Genomic DNA, 18,076 nt, shown 5'->3' with positions numbered 1-18,076 from the left:
AACATGAAAAGATACTCTTAAAATTTAGTTATCTTTTAAATTATGAGTGTTAGATGAAATGGTTTTTAAAATCCATAAACATAGAATGATATAAAATGACTGTCACTTCCTTGTCATTCTCAAACCTTAGAAATAGACGTGGTTGATAATTTATTATATGTCCTTCCAGACATTTTAATGGACTTAAATTGCACATTTATTTTCTTTTTATAAGGAGCATATATTTGAGATCAAAGTCCTGAAATTTGGGGCTATAGCTTATGCCATGTGTGATTTTCAATAAAGTCAGGATATCTATAAGTACAGAAAAACTTTAAGTACATTCTCTTTCCTTTTCTGTAAATTTTCTTATTTTATATCTTTCAGCATTGGAGGCCTTATTCTGGATACAACTGTATCTGACCCAAACTTGGTTGGCATTGTTGTTTACACGCCTGTCATTAATGGTAAGAATTAGGCATACTGTTTCATGATGGTAACAAATCTGTATATACTATGAGGAGCTACTAGAAGTCTCCAGGCTCAGATTTTCAGAGGTCTGTCTTTCCATCACATCCATTCTCCCTCCAGCCCTAAAATGTTGATCACAGTGGAAATTATACTCGGTGAGCTAAGTATGTAAAAAGAAAAAAAGGAATGGTTTCCTAATATTGTCATTAGATGTTAGTCTGAGAGTCAGGCATACCTGACTTTTAAGGTTGATGAGACAAAACAATGATGTTTTAGATCTGGAGTATCATTTATTTGAGGTTTATCTGCTACATTCTGTTGCTTTGTTTCTACTTTTATCACTATTCCTATTAAATTGTTAGATTTAAGCATTGCTTGAATCAGTTCAGTTCATTAAACTCTGCTATTCTGATCCCTTTAATTTTCTTATCTGTAAAATGAGAATTATAATACTTAAGTTCACAGGGGTATTTGTATGAATTACATTTAATAAGATAGTTTTAATCTACTCCTACTGATTTTGTGGTGGCTGTCATTAAACTGAGTTTAGAACAGCCTAGAACAATGTAATTTTAAAAAATACTTCTACCTGGGGAAAAGATGTCACAGGATATACTACACATTAATGTAAATTACTTTTTTGTGTTTATGTGAAAGAAAGTATGTTTTACAAAGGCAAGTTCTTTAAGATCTGATTTCATATCTGAAATTTCAACTGAAAAGTTTTGACTTTTGTATGCCTTTAGAATGTCTATGAACAAATTTTCCCAAAAAACCTCTCTCCCAATTTTCTTGGTCCTACCATTTTCCCATCACTCATCTTACAATCTTAGAACCATGTGATTCAACCTGACCCTTCATCCTCCCTGACTAGAAAATGAACAAATGTCTGTTTGTCCTTCTATGAAATTCACCTGTTTATTAATTATATAACAAGTCTCCCAATTGTAGTTAACAGACTAGTCTTTCTTAAACCATGTTTTTGTTTTTAAGATTTATTTATTTATTTGAAAGGCAGAGTTACAGACAGTGAGAGGGAGAGACAGAGAGAAAGGTCTTTTATCCGCTGGTTCACTCCCCAAATTGTTGTAACAGCCAGAGCTGCGCCAGACTAAAGCCAGGAGCCAGAAGCCAGGAGCTTCTTTCAGGTCTACCACATGGCTTGCAGGGGACCAGGGGACCAAGGATTTGGGCCATTTTCAGCTGCTTTCCCAGGCACATTAGCAGGGAGGTGGACCAGAAGTGGAGCAGCGGGGACTCAAACCAGCATTCATGTGGGATGCCAGCTTTGCAGGCAGCAGCTTTACCTGCTATGCTACAATGCCAGCCCCTTAAACCTTGTTTTTATTACATTGGTCCTAGGATGATGAGCTTAACAGTGGTTTCTTCCTGCCTATCAAATTACATTTGAATTCTTCTTCCCAACTTTCAAGGCCCTAGATGTGGTTGGATTAGGTGTTCTCTAAGGACCAGAATAACTTTCCATAATCTTTCTAAATGTATATATTTTGAAATATTTATTTATTTATTTATTTATTTGAAAGTCAGAAAGTCGGGGTTATACAGAGAGAGGCAGAGACAGAGAGATACCTTCCATCTGCTGGCTCACTCTCCAGATGGCCTCAATGGCAAGGGTTGGGCCAGGCCAAAGCCAGGAACCAAGAGCTTCATCCTTGTCTCTCTCAAGTCTTTTGTCCACCCCTACATGGGTGCAGTGGCCTAAGCACTTGGGCCATCCTCTGCTGCCTTTTTAGGCACATTAGCAGGGAGCTGGATCAGAAGTGGAACAATTGTGACTTGAGCTGGTGACCATATGGGATGTTGCTTCTGCATACAGCAGCTTAACCCACTGCGCAGGCTCTAAATATATTTTCATATTTTTAAACCAAGATTGTCTAATTTTCATTGTCTGAAATGATGTTACTTGTGCAAACTCTGTTCCATGAATAATGACAGATGAATTAATTAGCATAAGCATTATCCTATAATGACTGTTCTAACTGTATCAAATAACATTTTCATGAGAAACCTAACTGAAATCACAACCCTTATGTTAGCAAGACTTCGGTGAGTATTTTAGTTGTTGTACCTTCCATGTGAAGCAATTCTGGAATTTCACTGACGTGTTGTCTGGAGGTCTGTGCCATGGCATTGCATGATGGTAAAGACCTTTTTGTATCTCAATAAACCTTCTAGTTGGACATCACAAATTAAATTCCACTCTTTAAAATATGGTGAAGGAGTGGGTCTTTGACCTAGCAGTTAAGAAATCTGTGTCTCACAGCAGGGTACCTGGGTTCAACTCCTGACTGCTGCTCCAGCTCCTGAACCCAGCTTCCTGCTAGTGCATATCCTATGTCGGAGGCAGCAGTTATGACCTGAGTGATTCAGTTGCTCTTAACTTTGATGAGATTCCCATAGCTCCCAGCATTGGTCCAGACTGGGGCCCATTGTTGGCATTTGGGGAACAAACCAATGGATGAGAATGCTTGCTCTCTGTCTCTACCTCAAACTTAAAAAAAAAAAAAAAGGGATTATCTAATCAGTGCTTTTCAAATAAGCTAAAACTTTTGAGAATGGAATTTTATTTTAATTATACTGGGGAATATGCTATTTAAATGATGCTGGTTAATCACCATAATCATTTGCTATATAGTAAGTACCTATAATATGTTAGATAACTTGTAGGTCTTTTTTGTATATGTTACATATTTTATATATATATATATATAATATGTTATATAACATTTAATCCTCACACTAACATAAGTAATTTGCACAAGATCTTAAATCTAATAGATGATGAATCAGGATTTAAATCCAGATCTGCTTCATTTTTAAAAACTGTTTTTTTCCCCTCAAAATATGTGGCTACTAGTTTATCTTTTTTGTTAGATACATGTATACATAAACTGCTTAAAGTAAGGCATATCTGTAGTTTTTTGTAAAGGATTACTTTTAATTCTTACTAACATCTGTCGGACTAGTAACATTTTCAAAAATAACATTTTGTGGTAATGCTAGTTATTTGAACTCTTAATAAATATATAAGTTGAACACTGAGTTCAGTGGTCAGTTAAATGTGGCACCATGAGGTTAAATCAGTTTTCTCTCCATGGAATTTCTAAAGCCTGTGATGCTACCAGTTTGTGAATCCCTCCTTCTGGCGCTTCTGTTCCCTAGCTGCTGGGATTTCTGGATTTAAACCTTCTCTCAGACCCAAGTGTGTTTTTAAAGATTTATTTATTTATTTGAAAGGCAGAGTTAGAGAGGCAGAAACGCGGGGTTGGTGGGGGGGTGGGAGAGAGAGAGAGAGAGAATGAGAATATGAATGAATCTTCCGTCCGCTGGTTCACTCCCCAGATGGCCGCAACGGCCGGAGCTGAGCCGATCCGGAGCCGGGAGCCAGAAGCCTCCTCTGGCTTTCCCATGCACGTGCAGGGGCCCAAGCACCTGGGCTGCTTTCTACCACTTTTCTCAGGTCATGACAGAGAGCTAGATTGGAAGTAGAGCAGCTGGGACTCGAACCAGTGGGATTCTGGTACTGCAGGCGGTGGCTTTACACAAAGCCATAGTGCTGTCTCCATGGCTTATATATTTTTATCATGATCTTCTTTCAAACAGTTCTGTACTACAGCACACACAGGGTAAGAAACCCCCATTAGTCCTCTTAGATTACTACCCTTCTTTCTCATGTCTTTTTTCACACATTTTACTTTGCTATAGATCCTACAATGCATTATTGTTGTGCTTTAAACAGCCAGTCATTTTAAAAAGATGTTAAAAATGAGAAATTATATAAATCTACATTTCTAGTTCATTCTTCTTTCTTTTGTGTAGAGCCAGAGTTCCATCTGGTATTGTTTTTCTCTAAAGAAATTCTTTCCATGTTTCATGTAGGGCAGGCCTGCAATCAGAGTCTTTAGACGTGGTCTCGCCCACCGTGCTTCCCTTACCTTTCCCTACACCTTGATTCTTACCTCTCACAATACCTGTTTGTAACTTCTTTCACTCCTGGCACTAAAGACTGGCTGACTCTTGTCTAGTGTTGAGTATTCCCTGTGCCTGAGCTACTGTTCCACTGCAGTTCCTTATAATAGGATTCTTACTCCGGGAAGTCATTTTAACTTTCCCTGTGTCTGGTGTGTCTTCTTCTCGTTCATCTTTTCTCTTTTGCCTACACGTGTGCTCAAGTCTTTTGTCCAAAAGCACGTTTCCTGTGGTGGTTTGCCTTGTATTTCTCTTCTGCTCTTTACAACCCAGTCTTCCCAAGTGTAGTCTATACTTCTTCAATTCATTACAGTATCTTCCTTCCCTTTCACTCAACACAATTGCTTTTCGTAAAATCTCCAGGGATTTCCTTGTTACTTTGTACAATCTCTTGTTCTCAGTTTTCACTGCTTTCAGCTGTTTGATACTATGTAGTATGCACTTTGTACAGCTCTTCCAGTTTTCATCCATTCTCTGAAAATTCTTTTTCATTTTCATTCATTGATTCCTCCTTTTGCCTGCCTCGTAAGTGCCCGTATTGTTCATGACACTGTTCTTGATTATCTTCTACTATCAGTTTTGCCCTTCTTTTTGAGTGATGTTGTCTACTCCAAAGGTTTTCTTTTTTTTTTTTTTCTTTTTTTTTTTTTGACAGGCAGAGTGGACAGTGAGAGAGAGAGACAGAGAGAAAGGTCTTCCTTTGCCGTTGGTTCACCCTCCAATGGCTGCCGCGGCTGGCACACTGCACTGATCCAAAGGCAGGAGCCAGGTACTTATCCTGGTCTCCCATGGGGTGCAGGGCCCAAGCACTTGGGCCATCCTCCACTGCACTCCCTGGCCACAGCAGAGAGCTGGCCTGGAAGAGGGGCAACTGGGACAGAATCCGGCACCCCGACTGGGACTCGAACCCGGTGTGCCGGCGCCGCAAGGCGGAGGATTAGCCTAGTGTGCTGCGGCGCCGGCCTTTTTTTTTTTTTTTTTTTCCCAAAGGTTTTCAAAGTGTGGTCTCCAGACTAGAAATACCATCTGGGATCTTGTTAGAAGTGAAAATTCTTGGGCTTGGCGTTGTGGCATACTGAGTTAAGCCGCCCCCTGCAATGACAGCATCCCATATGAGCGCTGGTTCAAGTCCCAGCTGCTCCACTTCTGATCCAGGTCCCTGCTAATGTGCCTGAGAAAACAGCAGAAGATGGCCCAAGTGCTTGGGCCCCTGCACCCATGTGGTAGACCCGGAAAGAGTTCCTGGCTACTGGCTCCTGACTTCAGTGTGGCCCCTTCCCGGCTGTTGCAGCCATTTGAGCTATGAACCAACAGATGAAAGATTCTCTCACTCTCGCTCCCACTCTCTCTCTCTTTCAAATAAATAAGTCTTTAAAAAGGGAAGAAGAAGTGAAAATTCTTGAGCCTGAATTAGAGGCTCTGAGTTGGAACCCATCAGTTAGTTACATAATCCAGTTGTCCTAACGTATCTGTGAGATTGCTTCCAGGACCCTTTGTGGATACCGAAATCTGCACATGCCCAAGTCTCTTATTGAAAGTATAGTGTTTCTCTGTAACTTACATCTGTCCTTTATATACTTCAGATTAGCTGTAGATTATTTATAATGCCTCAGACAATATGAAGATTATGTAAACAGTTATTATGTATTGTTTAGAGAATAGTGACAAAAACTATAAAACTATCTGTTCAGTATAGGAGTACTTTTTTCCTTCCAGGTAGTTTTATTTTTATGAAAGATTTATTCATTTATTTGAAAGCTAGAGTTTTAAAGAGAGGGAGAGAGAGAGAGAGGGAGAGAGGGATCTTCCATCCACTTCCCAAATAGCTGCAACAGCAAGGCTGGGCCAGGCCAAATCCAGGAGCCTGGAACTCCATCTGGGTCTCCGAAGTGGGTGGCATGGCACCAAACAGTTTGGCTCTGTTCCACTGCTTTCCCAGGCACATTAGCAGGGACGTGGGTAAGTAGGATGAAGTATGCATTCAAAAGTTTGAGAACCACTTGTCTTTGCTGTATGGCTTTGGCTTTTTAAATCTCTGGTCTTGACACATGGAATTGAATATTTGCATGCTTGGAATTGAATATTTGCATGTCGAAGACCCAAAACTCCTATCTGAACCCATTTTCTTTCCCTAAATGTGCTCTTCCTCCTCTGTTTCCTGTGTCCATTAGTGGTATTATTTACCCAGAATCCTAAGCAAGACATCCCAAAGCCACATACTCCCTCTCCATTATAGTCTCTACTTTAACCTTCTCTTAAAATAACTTATGAATTAATCTCAACATTTTGCTCTATCATTCCTGTTTTTGTTCATTATCTACTCTGGGTAGATTTCTGTAAATTGCCTCCCTACCCCATTTTTTACCCTTTACCTCTTTGTCCTCCACATTGCATCAGTTATTTTCTGAACGAAGCTGTTATTTTCTGAACGATCCTGTCCTTTGCTAGCTTAAAGATCACAGTTAGCTTTTTGTTTCCTGATAGGTAAAGTGCAAATTATTAGGATCACAAACTCAGCCCAATCTGCTCTAAACTCTCCTTCTTCTAATCTCATTTCCCCATCAGTCCACTAATTTTGACGTTCTCATCTTGTTGAATTTTTCATGCTTTCTCAAATGCATCGTGCTGTTCTCTATCCCATGCATTTGCACCTACTGTTCGCTCTGCTGTCTTATTTCCTTTCTCTTACTTACAAAGCTTTGCTCATTTATCCAGACCCAATTAAAATGTCACCTCATCTGGAAAGTAGATACTTAGGCAGAATACTTTTAGCAATTTTATTATAATATGTATTGAGTTTTTATGATAATTTCCTTTTCTTTTGACTCTGAATAGTGCCTACCACATTTTAAGATTTCATAATCGTTGGATGAATAAATGCATGAGTTAAGGCACATACTTAGTTTAACTGCAAACTATATGTCATGGAGTCTGAGGAAATTATCTTGCTAAATAACATTACTTAGACCGTAAACAAAAATTTTCATATACTTTAGTGGGTACTGGTGAGATTCATTTAAGAAAGCAAAAATAGAAAATTGTTTTGTCCTGTTTGTATAAAAAATTGGCTATGATGCCAACATTTATTACTTTTTTTGATTTTGTGTAGCTAGAGAAATTAATATTAGTTACTCAGCATTTTCTCCTCTTTGGTGTGTCCTCATGGCCCTTTTGATAGGAGCAAATATTTATGTGGGAGCTCTTCAGATGTTAAAGGAGAAAGTTAGGGACAGGTGTTTGGCATAGACAGGTGTTTGGCATGAGATGCCACTGGGAGCACCCACATTGCCTGTCGGAGTACCTGGCTTCAGATCCAGGCTCCACCTCGGATTCCTGCTCTTGCTAATGCATACCTTGGGAGACTGCAGTAATGGCTCAAGTATTTGTATCCCTGACATCCATGTAAGAGAGCTGGATTAAATTCCAGGCTCCTGGTTTTAGTCCAGCCCCGCCCAGCCCCAGCTGTTGAGGGCATATGGGGAATAAAACAGTGAATGAAGGATAGATCTCTTTCTCTCTTCCTTTCAGATAAATAAAAGTAAATAATTATAATTTTTAAAGTACAATTGCAGCCGGCGCCGTGGCTCAATAGGCTAATCCTCCGCCTTGCGGTGCCGGCACACCGGGTTCTAGTCCATGTCGGGGTGCCGGATTCTGTCCCGATTGCCCCTCTTCCAGGCCAGCTCTCTGCTATGGCCTGGGAGTGCAGTGGAGGGTGGCCCAAGTGCTTGGGCCCTGCACCCCATGGGAGACCAGGATAAGTACCTGGCTTCTGGCTTCGGATCAGTGCGGTGCGCCGGCCGCAGCGCGCCGGCCGCGGCGGCCATTAGAGGGTGAACCAATGGCAAAGGAAGACCTTTCTCACTGTCTCTCTCTCTCACTGTCCACTCTGTCAAAAAAAATAAATAAATAAATAAAAATAAAGTACAATTGCTATGTGTCCATTAACATAATAATGTTTATAAAAAATGAGAGGGCTAAAGATCCAAGGAATAAATATTTTGTAAGCATAGGAAGGATAATTCAAGAGGGACCAATTATTCAGTGATTAGGAAATCATTTTATTGTTAACTTACTTGAGCAGCAGGCTAAATAAATGAGGATATAATCTTAGAATATTATTAATAATAAAATGAATGAATTACATAGGAGCAAGGATGAATCTTAGAAATTTAATGTATGGTAAATTATTCCATTTCAATAAAGTTCAAAAGCATATAAAATGAAATATTATTTAGGAATGCAAATATGAGATAATAACCCAGAGAAAAGTAAGGGAAAGGAAGAACACAATTAAGAAGGGGAAGGAATGATATGGGGTTGAGTAGGGGTACATAGGGTATTTCAGATGTCAAGGTAATATTGTATTCCTTTTCTTAAATAGAATAGTGGGTACATGAGTTTATTTTTGTGCAAAAAAAAAATGGAATCTATGCATACAAGGCTTCAAGATGTTTGTGGAAAATATGTTGTATAAAAAACCTGTGGGAGGCAGGTGTTGTGGTACATTGGGTTAAGGTGCTGCTCAGGATGCCCACATCCCATATTGGAGCATTGGTTCAAGTCCTTGCTGCTCTGCTTCCAGTCCAGCTCTCTGCTAATGTGCCTAGGAAGCAGCAGATGATGGCTCAAGCGCTTGAGACCCTGCCACCCATGTGAGAGACCCGAATGGAATTCCTAGGTCCTGGCTTCAGCCTGGTTCAGTCCTGACTGTTGGAGCCATTTGGGGAGTGAACTAGCAGATGGGAGATGTCACTTTCTGTCTCTTGCTCTGTTTGTCACTGTGCCTTTCAAATAATTTAGTTAAAAATGAAAAGAAATGCTTGAGTTCATAATATGTATTTTCCTATGAACTTTTTGAAAACACTTTATATACACGAATTTCAAAAATTTTTGCATCAAAATAAGCATATCTTTTTTAAGATTTATTTATTTATTTGAAAGAGTTACACAGAGAGAGAGGAGAGGCAGAGAGGCGGGGAGGGTCTTCAATCCGCTGGTTCACTCCACCAATTGGCCGCAACCGCTGGAGCTGCACCAATCTGAAGCCAGGGGCCAGGAGCTTCTTCCCGGTCTCCCACATGGGTGCAGGGCCCCAAGGACTTGGACCATCTTCTACTTCTTTCCCAGGCCATAGCAGAGAGCTGGATTGGAAGTGGCGCAGCCGGGTCCCGAACCGGTGCCCATATGGGATGCCGGTGCTTCAGGCCAGGATGTTAACCCACTGCGCCATGGTGCCGGCCCTGAAAATAAGCATATCTTTTAATTTTGCTTTTCCACCAACTTTTGGAAGTACCCTCATATTTTTGTATCTATTAAATACTTAGCAAAAGATAATTAAAATCGTTAAGGAGCACCTTTACATTTATTAAGTGATTGACAGTAGAAAAAAGAAAATTAGAAGTCCAGAGGACCCAGAGGTCCAAATGGGGAACCTTCTCCAGGAGAAGAGAGAGATGGGTGTGTGAATTGCAGGGGGCAGGAAGGACTGAGGGTGCAGAGACAGTGAGTAATGATGGAGCAGAGTGGCCTGGGGAAGAGAGGATGCCCATTACTTCACTGCCGTGACACACACAGCGACTCTCCAGGTGAAGAGGGGACCGCGCGCAGTGAGTAAAGACAAAGACGAGATTGTGGAAGAGCCGGGGGCCAGAGGTAGCCTGTCTCCGAGTGGAGAAGGGATGTTTCTTTGCCTCTCCGGGCATTCAGTTTTGGTGGACCAGCAAGTGTGTATCTGTTCACATCAGCAGTTTCCCCTATGTGGTGGTATGCATCAGGCTGTCGCTCATGGGGAGAAGCAGGAGCAGACCCTTGTCCCTTTGTTGAAACATAATGTCCAATGCCTCTGTGGTGTAAGCCTGCCCCAGGACCTGAGACACGAGGGGACTGTCCCCTGCCTCCTTGGCCTTCCGAGAAATGCAGACATGATGTTCTTATCTTTTTCCTCAAGAGAGAGATGAAGATGGCGCCCTGGTGGTCCCTGGCATTTCAGTGTAATAAGGAATCCTGAAGGAAGACAGGTGTAAATACAGGGATATGGGGTGGGGAGTAGAATCAAAATGATTGGCCATACAATTGACAGCCTCAGTTGTCCCAAGACAGTAGACAGATACATACCTCTAGGGCAGTGTTTCCCAATCTTCTTCATGTTGTGGTACGCACAAAAATGATACTGTTTGGGCCGGCGCCGTGGCTCACTAGGCTAATCCTCCGCCTAGCGGCGCCGGCACACCGGGTTCTAGTCCCGGTTGGGGCGCCGGATTCTGTCCCGGTTGCCCCTCTTCCAGGCCAGCTCTCTGCTATGGTCAGGGAGTGCAGTGGAGGATGGCCCAGGTGCTTGGGCCCTGCACCCCATGGGAGACCAGGAAAAGCACCTGGCTCCTGGCTCCTGCCATCGGATCAAGCGCGGTGCGCCGGCCGCAGCGCGCCGGCCGCGGCGGCCATTGGAGGGTGAACCAACGGCAAAGGAAGACCTTTCTCTCTGTCTCACTCTCTCACTGTCCACTCTGCCTGTCAAAAAAAAAAAAAAAAAGTAAAAAATGATAATGTTTGGATGACACACTAGAGACAAGAAGGCAGCTACTTGTCACCAAAGCCACCAGCCTGGTGCTGCAGCCATGCCAAGTGCTTAGATCAGTGTCTCGGCACTGCCGTAACCCATCTGAGCCTGACTGGCTGGGAAGTTCTGGTCCAGGTCAGTGTCTCTCAACCTTTTTCCTTTCTATTATCATCCACTGAAGGAGCCATTTTTTTCCTCTACCTTGCCCACCCATGAAACTGTGATACCACAAATATACTGCTTATGTATATAAATATGTGTTTTATATATAAAACAAGTATGATTTCCCTCCATAAAAACCAATTTTTGCCTCCATTAAGAATGTATGCTCCCAGGGTAAGAGAAGTAGAAAATTTGGAGACTGTCAGTCATTCACCAACTTAGCTACCATTGTATTTAGACGGAGTGGTGAAGGTGATGGGTCGGGGATTTGGGAGGTGAATGTGCCTGCCCTTCTTTAGAAGAAAGGGTCTTCGCTAGGAGAGCTTCCAGATTTCTCTGAAAAATATGGAAAAATAGAAGACAGGTCTGCCCTGTCCTTTTGTGCTTCTTGAGACTAAAAGAGTAATACTGCATATGAGTTCTGACAGGAGAATGGATGAAAATGAAGAGGTTTATGAAGGGGCTGAAATAGGTATGTAGTATTTATGGAACACCCCAGATCTGTTGTGCTATTGAGTATAAGGATTTACTTTTTTAAGAAAATGAGCTTTTATTTTGGGCTCCCTTGGGGATGTACAAAAGATAGAATTTGAAAGGCATTCTATGAATTGACTGCTAAATATTTACTGGAAACATGTATTTCTAAATTTAACAAAACACTTATTTAAATTTTAAATCACTCTGCAGATGAAGCTACTGTTAATTTCCTGTTATTATCAAACTTTGTATTATTGACTGAGTTATTCTAACTTGAGACACCTAAAATTAGGTCTTGTGGATACTGAGGAGTCTCACTCATTATTTAGTGTATTCACAAGCTCTTTTTTTACTCATGTTCTTAAGTTACGTGAGACTATCTTTAGATGTTCTTCACTTGCTTTAATGATACAATTAGTTTCTGAAGAATTTAAATAATTTAAAAGAAATGCTAATAGACCAGCTTTTGGTAGACACATCATGACAGCCAGAAAGGCTTTTTTGACATTAAAGAAAACTTTTCCAAGGTAAGAACTCTGTTATAGTTTAAAAACATAACTGCAGATGATGATGAGACCATGAGAGTTTCCAACTTTAATTAGTACCTTCACTAATTATGCTGTTTACTTTAAAATTGTATTCACCTTCTCTGGTGTCTTTTTAAAGTCTCAGTTCATTTTATTTTTAATTTGGAGCAATTGTAACGTCAGTTGTCTGTTTCCTGGATGGCAGTGTGAGGCAAATGGGGGTATATGGGAAAGAGGAAGGTGATCAGTTGATTATTTCTAAGAATTTATTTGTGTTATATATGTTAATCTGTTACATTGTAACAAATGATAAAAGTAACTTTATAAAATTCTGCCAACAAATTTGTTTTATGAAGTTTTTCTTAAAGATTTATTTTTATTTGTTTTGAAAGGCAGAGTTACTTAAAGATGGAGAGACAGAGATCTCCCATCTTCTGATTTACTCCCCAAATGGCTGCAAGAGCCAGGGTTGGGCCAGGCCAAAGCCAGGAGCCAGGAGCTTCTTCTGGGTCTCCCGAGTGGGTGCCAGGGCCCAAGCACTTGGGCCATCCTCTGCTGCTTTCCCAGGTGCATTAGCAGGGAGCTGGATTGGAAGTGGAGCAGCCATGTCTCCAACTGCTGCCCATAACAGACGCCGGCACTGTTATGGGTGAAACAACAGTGGAGATGATAGTATTACTTTGGTTCTTTGTCTCCAATGAAAGAAGAATTTTCAAGCAGACAAGTAGATTTAAAAGCAAGATTTATTAGAGTCAAAGACCTCCAGCTGGAGTGGCATGGAAGAGGGCTTCCAAGAGAGGAAAATACTCGAAGGGCCTCATGGCACTGGTGGTGTTAAACACAATTTTGAAGAAAAAAAGAAAAAAGAAAAAACTTGACAATCAGGCCAGACCTATCTGTCTCTTCACATGGGTTACCGGAAGAGACATCAATGATGAGGGAGGTGTGAACCTCCTTAGGGAAGGCACCCTGTAGATGTGCATTACCTAGCTGGCCTGGGAGGAGAGCTGGCCTGAAGAGAAGGTGGGTGGCATCTCCAAAAGGAAAACATTTTTAGTTAATTTACGGTTCTGCCTGCAACGTTGCTGACCCTACTTGGCCATCCCCTCAATAGCAGTGGTTATTTTGGAAGTTGGACTGAGTGAAGGGCTTTTCAGCTTAGAGCCAGTAAGACCTGCGGCTCTGACCTGGGAGTCCTTCAACAGTTCTGTTTCCAGTGACCTAACTCTTGGCTGCAGAGCTGTCAGGGCTCTTCATAAGTTGACTTCTGCTGAATTCCTGGCTTTCCACGTCGAAAATCAATGCAGTGAACTGGACTGTTAGGTCTCCTTAATTGTTTAAATAATTATTTAAAATATGGGTACCAAGTGATTTATTATCTTTCTTTTCTTTTTTTAAAGAAGAGAATATGTGAATTGAAGAGCAATACAGTTCCTGGACATTCTGTGACCTATAGTTAAGAAAAAATACCAAGTCAGAACCATTTGCATAAATGGTTTGTTATTAATAGTAATAATAGTTGACATTTGTTGAGCCTTTACTGTGTCCAGAAGCTGTGCTAAGTGTCCTTCATGTAGGCAGTATTTAATTTACTTCCCCCAGCATCCTTATGAGGTAGATGTGAAATGGTCCTCATTTTCAGATTAGGAGGGGTGAGAGCTTCAAGAGGTTAAGTATCACCGCAGGCTTCCTAAGTGGCTGCCAGTTTTCAAGTCCATGTGGTATGAGCCAGTCAGAATTCTGCTAAGAACAGAGCTCAGCCTTCATGTGCCTTAATTATTCCACCTCATCAATATAACTTTTAAGCACATTTTTAAAGACATTTATTTTCTTTTATAAAATTTTTCAGAACTCCATGCGATGTGCTTTTATGATGAACTGACTTTAAATTCAGCATTTGCTGTTAATGAATTTTTTACTTAGTAAATGATATGTGACGAGAAAATTGTGAAGCTACCTTTAAGATCAAGTCATTATAATTTTAGTTTTAAAAATATATTTAATTTGTTTTGCTTTTGGTGCATTGGCACAAAAATAGATAAATCTTTCTAACAGTGTGTGAGGGAGGGCAAGAACTCATGTTTCCTTGTTTCTCTACTTAAAATTTTTTCTGTGATTAAAAAATATTAAATTTTTATTCCTATAACAAATTAGCATTATCAGGATGAAGTAAATGCCAAAACTTTATTAGGTATCAGGTAATATATAAATCATGTAGACTGACAAAATCTCTTAACTTATGTTTCTGAGTGTGATACTTACTATACTTCAGATTAACTTACAGATGTGGCCAGTAGGGCTGGGTTTCTCCATATTAAGTTAGTTATTGCTGGTTTATAAAAATCAGATCCTAAGTTGTTAAGCGAAAAAGTCACCATCTAGCAACAATTAGATAAAGCCAAGGCAATCTCTGTTGTGGTGGAGGGAAAATCCGTTAGCTTCCAGGTGACTTGGATCAACAGTTGGGGGATGGTTGTGGGCAGAGGTTTGCTGCCTTCTGATTCTGTCTGATGCCGTTCAAGGTTTTGAGTTTGAGCACCTGGTTCAGACAGCCTGTTGGAATTTCTCTTTTCTTTAGTACAAAAATGTCCCTTTCTGCCAGAATAGTCACAGTAATTCAAATGGAATCCTGCGTTAAGTTTAAGATTTCCAGATCTTTTGATTGCATGCCTCTTTGAAAACTCATTCATCCAACTGGTGCATACAAACAGGCATTTCTCTGAATGTTTATCTGAGAGTGGAATTGCTAGATTATAGCTTATGCACATCAGCAATTTCATTACACAGTGCCGGTTTTCCAAAGGGATTATAACAGTTTATACTCTTGCTAGCTTTGTGATCGAATTCTCATTGCTCACCCTTATTATTGCCAGTTGAGGTTTTCATTCTAAACATGTTTGTCACCCTGATCAATATGAAATGATACTTACTGTGCTTTCATTCTCATTTCTGATACCAGTGAGGTTGAGAACCTCTTCCTATGTTTCCTAACAATTTGGATTCACCTCTTTTGTGAACTGAGTCTTTTGTCCTGTTTCCTGTTGATAGGAATTCCTTATATATTCTGGATGGTTGTCCTTTGACAGTTATCAAAAACACTGTGGAAAATGGAATTAAAAGATAAGCTTATTTTGGTGCAAAAAAAAATTTGAAATCCATGCATTTTTTTTTAATTTTTTTTTTTTTTTTTTTGACAGGCAGAGTGGACAGTGAGAGAGAGAGACAGAGAAAGGTCTTCCTTTGCCGTTGGTTCACCCTCCAATGGCTGCCACGGCCAGCACACTGCGGCCAGCGCACCGCGCTGATCCAAAGCCAGGAGCCAGGTGCTTTTCCTGGTCTCCCATGCAGGTGCAGGGCCCAAGCACTTGGGCCATCCTCCACTGTACTCCCTGGCCACAGCAGAGAGCTAGCCTGGAAGAGGGGCAACCGGGACAGAATCTGGCGCCCTGACCGGGACTAGAACCCGGTGTGCTGGCACCGCAAGGCAGAGGATTAGCCTAGTGAGCCACGGCGCCGGCTGAAATCCATGCATTTTAAAAATAATATGCATTGGCCAGCGCTGCAGCTCACTAGGCTAATCCTCTACCTGTGGCGCTGGCACCCTGGGTTCTAGTCCCGATTGGGGCACCAGTTCTGTCCCGGTTGCTCCTCTTCCAGTCCAGCTCTCTGCTGTGGCCCGGTAGTGCAGTGGAGGATGGCCCAAGTGCTTGGGCCCTGCACCCGCATGTGAGACCAGCAGGAAGCACCTGGCTCCTGGCTTCAGATCGGCACAGCGCGCCGGCCATAGCGGCCATTTGGGGGGTGAACCAACAGAAAGAAGGCCTTTCTCTCTCTCTTTCTCCAACTCTGCCTGTCAAATAATAATAATAATAATAATAATAATATGCATTTTCCATGACCTTTTTGAAGAACCCATATATATAATTTCAAAAATTTTTTTCTTTTTATTATCAGTATTTGTCACAGTTTGTAAACCACACCTAACTCTCCCATTTGTTTTTAATACAAATTACATTTTTTGGTTTTTATTTTTTAAAGATTTAGTTATTTGAAAGTCAGAGTTACACAGAGGAGAGGCAGAGAGAGAGATCTTCCATACGCTGGTTCACTCTCCAATTGGCCGAACCATTCAGAGTTGTGCCCATCTGAAGCCAAGAGCTTCTTCCAGGTCTCCCATGCAGGTGCAGGGGCCTAAGTACTTGGGCCATCTTCTGCTGCTTTCCCAGGTCATAGCAGAGAGCTGGATTGGAAGTAGAGCCGCCAGGACTTGAACAGGCGCGCCTACATGGGATGCTGGCACTGCAGGTGGCGGCTTTACCCGCTACACTGCAGCACCGATCCCTTTAATCCAAATTATGAATGGAAGTTTTAAATCTTACTGTAGTCAAATTTATCAACATTTTCCTTCTAGTTTGCAGTTTTTCTGTTTCATTAAAAAAAAAAATCCTTCCCTTCCCTACATCAGTTAGGATTCTCCAGAGAGACCAACTGATAGGAGGGAGGGAATGAGATAGATAGATGGATAGATATATATAGGTTATTAGCGAAATTGACTCATTATTATGGAGGCTAATAAGTCCCTTAATTGGCCACCTGAAACCTTCAGAACCAGGGAGGAAGTCAAATGGCTTTTCTGAATTCTTCTTAACCAAGGAACCCTATATGTGATCCTCATCTAAGGCTGAAGATTTTAGAATTCAGGAGGATCTCTGGGACAAGTCCCAGAGTTCAAAGATAGAAAAACCTGGAGTTCTGATATCCAAGGGCAGAGGAGTAGGCTCTCCTGGCTCCTAGAGAGAGAATTCACCTTTCCTCTGCCTTTTTATTCTGTCCAGATCCCTTGCCAACATACACCCATCTGCAGAAACAATCTCAGACACACCCAGAAACAATGCTTTACCACTTACCCAGGTATCCTTAATCCTGTTGAATTGATGATGAAGTCATCACATCATCCCTTTTCTGTTATCTGCTATCTAAAGCTTAATAATTCTGCCTTTATCATGGTATCTTTAATTCATCTGGAATTGATTTTTGTATTTGGTACAAGAGTAAGGATCAAATCTCATAATTGTGTCATATCAATAACTATCTTAAAACTGCATATTAAGAAGTCTAATGGTGGGCATTTGGTACAGCAGTTAAAACACCACTTGGGACACCTGCATCCCAAGTTTTGAGTCTGCTTCCGATCCAGCTTCTGCAAATGCTCACCCTGGCAGCTAGCAGAGGTGGCTCGGGATGTTGAGTACCTACCACCTCCATGGGAGAACCAGATTGAGTTCGGGACCCCTGACTTTGGCCTAGCCCAGCCCAGGCTCTTGTGGGCATTTGGGGAGTGAACCAGTGGATGGACAGTCTCTGTCCTGTTTCTCTCTGCCTTTCAAATAGATAATAATTTAATAGTTTGTAATACTATTTATTGATCTGCAGTGCCTCCTTTGTTGTATCTTAGGTTTTGTGTGTGGGAGGGGGTTGTGATTTTCAAATTAAAGAAATTCCTAGTTTGCCAAGAATTTATAATCATAGATGTTGAATTTTATCAATCTTTGTACACTTATTTATATAATTTTTTCCATTCATGTGTTAATGTGCTGAATTGCATATACTTATTTCCAAATATTAAATCAGCCTTGTATTCCTAAAATAAATCCAATTTTGTTGTAATGTATTACATATTTTATAGGTTGCTGGATTTCACTAGCTAATGGTTTGATTAGTATTTCTTAAAGTTGTTTATGAGATTTCTTTTTTCTGAAAAAGATTTATTTATTTATTTGAAAGGGAAAGGCAGAGAGAGAGAGAGAGAGAGAGGTCTTTCATCCACTGGTTCACCCCCCAGATGGCTGCAACAGCCAGAGCTGGGCCAATTTGAAGCCAGGATCCAGGAGCTTTTCCAGGTTTCCCACGC

The 18,076-nt window shown here is 41.1% G+C and overlaps 1 protein-coding gene across 8 annotated transcripts in view; it reads left to right on the top strand.

The window, feature by feature from the left end:
* SLC41A2 (solute carrier family 41 member 2) overlaps positions 1-18,076 on the top strand; it is a 140,713-nt gene that overhangs the window by 83,636 nt on the left and 39,001 nt on the right. For all 8 annotated transcript variants that reach the window (XM_051846057.2, XM_051846056.2, XM_051846064.2 and 5 more), the window contains one exon: positions 367-446. In XM_051846057.2, the coding sequence (XP_051702017.2) occupies positions 367-446 (80 nt within the window). The remainder of the gene's footprint in view (positions 1-366; positions 447-18,076) is intronic.

This window comes from Oryctolagus cuniculus, chromosome 11, assembly GCF_964237555.1.
Source record: "Oryctolagus cuniculus chromosome 11, mOryCun1.1, whole genome shotgun sequence".
Taxonomy (NCBI): domain Eukaryota; kingdom Metazoa; phylum Chordata; class Mammalia; order Lagomorpha; family Leporidae; genus Oryctolagus; species Oryctolagus cuniculus.
Note: the sequence above shows the minus strand (reverse complement) of the source record. Positions and strands in the feature narration are given on the sequence as shown.